The sequence below is a fragment of the Pygoscelis adeliae genome, unplaced genomic scaffold (assembly GCF_000699105.1).
Source record: "Pygoscelis adeliae isolate BGI_AS28 unplaced genomic scaffold, ASM69910v1 Scaffold79, whole genome shotgun sequence".
NCBI lineage: Eukaryota > Metazoa > Chordata > Aves > Sphenisciformes > Spheniscidae > Pygoscelis > Pygoscelis adeliae.
In genome coordinates, this window is record NW_008825532.1 from 1794051 (window position 1) to 1798714 (window position 4664).

Sequence of the window (4664 nt, forward strand, 5' to 3'; positions counted from 1 at the left end):
GAGCCGCAGCTGGGGCGAGCTGGCAGCACCGGGGGAACAGCGTGGGGAGGCCCCAGCCTCTCCCCTCAGGGGGGGAAGGTGCCAGAAACCAGAGGCCAGCGGCGGTCCCATTACTCGGGCCGGGCTTGCAGGGGTTGTGCCAGCAAACCCCAGCACGGGCAGGTGGCCAGCAGCAGCCTCAGCTCAGGGCACGGACCTCCAGGGGCACGTGGGTCCAGAGAGGCCTGGGTGACGCTCCTGGGGATGGCGTTGAAAGCAGCTCCGGAGGCCTACCTCTGCCATGGCCCCGCTCTCCTGCAGGAACAGGGCGGGCAGAGTGTGGCCTGTTCACAGCTCTGGGGCACTGGGGCCCAGAACAACCCCGCAGCAACACTGGCTCCTCTCGAGCTTGGACAGGGCAAAGCCTGCTGGCACCAGGGCAAAGCTGGTGCTCAGCAACACCACAGCCCCTTTTCTCTTTCAATTTTTCAGTTTGCTCTGAACCAGAATCACTTCCTTGTAGATCCGGTGCAGCCTTGGCCAGATTGGTGTATCTGTGTGTTGTTGCAAGTGCCTTTACCAGAAGGACAGTTACAAGGGGAGTCGTGCGGCCTGGAGGAGGGGATGGCAACAGGGAGAAAAGCAACAGCTCCTAGGAACATTCCTCTTCTCCGCATGGCTGTATTTAGGTACACAGAGGAAGCCTGCAACTCGGCTCTGCTGGGAAAGCCTAGGTTCCCTCAGCCACCATCACCAAGAGCTCGGATGTTGCTCTCCCAGGAGCACTGGGTTACTGTGAGAAGCATATGACATTAGCTTGCCTTGTTCACAGAAAGCACTGAACAGGTCAGCAGATAAACCACGGCGTCTGCCACAATGGTACCCCACCAGAGCAACCATCCTCCATGCCACAGGGTTTTATTGGGATCAATAGTGAGGAGCCAAGACATATTTGCGATCATAAAGCACCTGTGTAATTAGATACCTGTGCAGCCAAAGTGTCTGGAGGAAAAGGGACAGCCTTTTTTCTCATCCTAAAGCAACATATCTGCTGCCACCAGAGACAGGGCAGCAGCCCCACCAGTCCCCCCATCAGTCAGGTACTCCCAGCACAGAGGCCAGGACTGAATGCTGACACAGTCCTGCATCAGCAGAGTGCAGCACACTTGGCTCTAGAAGATTCGTGCAGTGCAAAGGTGAATAAACACACACTAAGGAAATACCATAATAAATATATTTATTTACATGGTTTCCTCCCTCCCTCCTTGCCACAAAGGGCTGAGAAGGCAGACACACATATAGAAGAGGAGGAAAAAGCCAGTACACCCCAACAGTGTAAAGACAGTGCCCATCTCTCTCAAGGAAGAGCCTAGTCCCCCCCAGTTCTCTTCCTTCCCCACTTTGAGATTTATGGAACCACATGTTAACTCCCAACAGTCCTTCATTGTCCCAGTTATGACCAAGGAGTTCCCACGGCCCATGCAAATCCACAAGGTTCCCCATTATCCATCCCTTACTTGGCAGGGGGGTTCTCTCCAGCAGAGGAGCAGGGGATGGCAGAGTCAGCCTCTGGCAAATGCCCCTTGCTTTTCCCAAATTCAATCACCAGCGGCTTCCCCTGCAGATTGTACCCGTTCACCAACAGCATGGCGTCCTGGGCCAACTGAGTATCTGCAACAAGAGAGCAAAATGGGTACAGGTTACACGGCAAGTTCTGGCACAGACACACGTGGTGTTCACACAGATGTTCCTGGCTCACAGACCCTTAGCCTGCACCACGATCCAGTGTGGCACTGGGATCCTCCAGCCAGAGTGCTGTGCTGAATATAAATACGGCACGTAACACACTGCATCCCTTCTGTTTTGATGGATCTTCTTCCAGTCCAGGGAGAAGACCATGACATGATAGGAAGAAGAGGGAATGAACTCCCCTTCTTCTCCTTGGAGAGCAGCTTGGCACCAGCCCAGTGCCCTGCAGGAAGATGTGGCACCTTCATGGGTCAGGGAAGAACTGAGAGGCACGAGGCAGCGACTCACCAGGGAAGGTGATGAAAGCCTGACCCCTCATCCGGCCACTCAGGAGGCGGAACTGGATCGGTGGGCTGTCTTCCTTCTGGAACCGAGCAAACAAGGATACTAGGTCCTTCATCATCACTCGAGGGCCCAGGTTCTTCAAATACAACACCTGTTCCAGAGCAACAGAGGGTCAGCTGGCCTGTGCCATGCAAACAGACACCTTTCAACCTGGTCCCAAGTCCATACACCTCAAAGGTATGAATGAGTTCAGTCCCTCTGCCATCCCACAGTCCTTCTCCCACACGGTGGAGTTTGGAAGACAGGTGGGCGTACAGAGAAAGGCAGCTCTGGACTCAAGGCATCATCATGCTTGCCTGTGCCAAGTGCTGATAGCTCCAGTTATTTATAAAACACAACAAGCTCCAGCTACCAGTTAAGCACAGTTGAGTAAAATCACAGCTAGTCTCAGTCAGGCTGAAACAGGGAGAGGGCATCTTGACTAGTGACCTGCCAGAGCCAGGAAGGGCTGGGGTCTGAAGTACAGCTCTTTGCCAGGTCGGGCGACTTCCCAATAGATCCAAAGGTCCCCTTCCCTCCCAGAGTGGAGGCTGCTCCCACTTGGCCGGGAGGATCAACCAAGCACCCTCCAGGCAACAGCCAGTCCATAGCAAAGAGGAGCTTTTGCCTGCTGAAGCAGCTTCAGGGCATGCTAGTGAGGAAGAAGAATAAATCCTGGTTCACCTCAACATACCTTGTTGGGCTCCCCAGGATGGTAGGATGAGAACCTGGGTATATTCCGGAGTTCTTCCTCTGAGAGACGGTTCTTGCAGATCTCCTCTTCAGGGACAAACTCTACAGGCTCTTTGATAATCACAAGCCTTGGAGGGGACTGGTGGGGCATTGTTGCAGGAAGGCTGGGACTTCTTGCCTGTTCTGCCTGCTTTTCCTGGTCTGGAAGTGATGACTCCTCAGCCACAGGCCCCTGCAGGGCCAGGGAAGGGCACAAGCATGGGTCACTCTTGGTAGGCTGGACTTCTTCAGGCCACTTCTTGCTCAGCAGCTCTTGGTAAACACTCTCCAGATGAACCATGGGGTCCTTTTCATCTGTTACCCTCTTCTGAGTGTCATCTAATCCACAACGGAGAAACATGGTAATGTGACTACCACCAAGAACCTGGAAAATGCACAGATTGCAGGAAAAGACACAGACAGGAGAAACCCTGTTCCGACCCAGCCTCCACGCATCTGCCAGGCAGGCCCTGCAGGTTATTTAAAACAAGAAGAGTAGCCCCAGCAGCCAGCAAGTGCTGATGTCCCAGCTCAAGATGAACATGCACAGAGCAGCAGCTCCACCAGTGCTCTGTACAGAGCTCATTTCTTCCAGAGATGTCCTCACTAGCTTATCTGCAGCCACATTTCAGCACATTCTAGTGACTCCTTCAACACACCTTTCTCCTCCTGCATGCATGGCCAGGATGTGCCATGCTGCCTTTCTACACTGCTACACGGAATATAAACTTTTTGCTTCCAGGAACATCAGATTAAGCTCCTGGGTTTAAAGACCGTCCTTGGGATGGACTGACCAATGATATCTCCTTTACTCTATTTAATGGAAATAAGGACAGAAGTGAGAGGGGCATCTCCCAGCTTACAAGCCTCAACCTTGCTGCCTCTTGGGTTTGCTAAAGGCTGTAACACTGACACCAAAGGAGGGAGCAGGGCCCAGAGGACGCTGAGTCAGCTGGACATTATAGCTTGAACAGCATCAACACTGATCACAGTGGCGTTTTCAGAGTTAGGAGTTGGAGTTTAGAAGTTCCTCCTCATCTTCTATTTAATAGTCTTACATACAAAAATCAGTCTGGGCTGGGGCTTCATGCCCGCATGTTCTCCAGCTAAAGCAGATTGGAGCAGTTTTTGCCATCTCTGGACAACACTTGACTCTCCATCCAGAAAAATCACATTAAGCCAGAGGCTTGGGGACTATGCTGCTGGGGTGAGAAGTGCTGTCATTCCATGGACACGGTACTGGGAATCAGCAGCTGGGCTCCATTTCCACTTCGGCTACTTGGTGGGACCTTTAACAAGTCACTCCTACTCCTTCCTGCTCTGTGCCTTTGCTTCCCTCCCACCCTTGTCAGATTGCAGTTAAATCAGAGAAGGGATGACCTCTAGCCCCCCACAGGCACCTCATGTCACTCAGTGCAGCTCGGTGGGGACCTCTGGGCTCTACCAAAGCATAACCCTGGCTGCTCTTCCAACATAACAAGCTGGGCTCTGCAGTACATGCAGCACGTCAATGAGATCCATGCTCTCCAAACAGAGATGGACTTTACAAGCCTATTAAAGCCTTACAAGACTCTACAAGCCTATTAAACCCTTCAGAGCCCACTCTCTATCTGCTCATGTAAGAGAGCAAAACATCTCCTCCCACACAGTGCCAAAACGGAATCACGTCTTCAGGGACAGAAGGCCAGACAGAAATGTGTTGGACTCCCACACACCCCAGCTCTCCGTGCTGGAGCAAAGGCAGGAACAGCCTTGAGCCCACAAACCTTGGTGGTAGAGCGCCCGGAGGAAGGAGTGGCGGTCTGTCCCCTGAAAGAGGGCGTTTTCAATTTCCATCTCCCGCCGGCTCAGCTGCTTGCTGCCAGCAAACCTCTGGGGCA

The 4664-nt window shown here is 53.1% G+C and overlaps 3 protein-coding genes across 3 annotated transcripts in view; all 3 read right to left on the reverse strand.

Annotated features, from left to right (window-relative positions):
• Positions 1-282, reverse strand: part of MORC4 (MORC family CW-type zinc finger 4) — a 22182-nt gene extending 21900 nt beyond the window's left edge. The window contains 1 exon segment of the mRNA XM_009331728.1: positions 197-282. Within this exon segment, the coding sequence (XP_009330003.1) occupies positions 197-282 (86 nt within the window).
• A 45-nt stretch (positions 283-327) lies between these two features.
• LOC103923385 (nuclear pore glycoprotein p62-like) overlaps positions 328-4664 on the reverse strand; it is a 20957-nt gene continuing 16620 nt past the window's right edge. Inside the window, exons 16-17 of the mRNA XM_009331729.1 lie at positions 560-694; positions 328-404 (exon numbers count right to left, since the gene is read on the reverse strand). Of these exons, the coding sequence (XP_009330004.1) occupies positions 328-404; positions 560-694 (212 nt within the window). The remainder of the gene's footprint in view (positions 405-559; positions 695-4664) is intronic.
• Positions 1208-4664, reverse strand: part of RBM41 (RNA binding motif protein 41) — a 9167-nt gene continuing 5710 nt past the window's right edge. The window contains 4 exon segments of the mRNA XM_009331722.1: positions 1208-1650; positions 2017-2164; positions 2747-3123; positions 4551-4664. The exon segment at positions 4551-4664 is cut by the window's right edge and continues 15 nt beyond it. Coding sequence (XP_009329997.1) covers positions 1493-1650; positions 2017-2164; positions 2747-3123; positions 4551-4664 — 797 coding nt within the window. The 3' untranslated portion in view covers positions 1208-1492.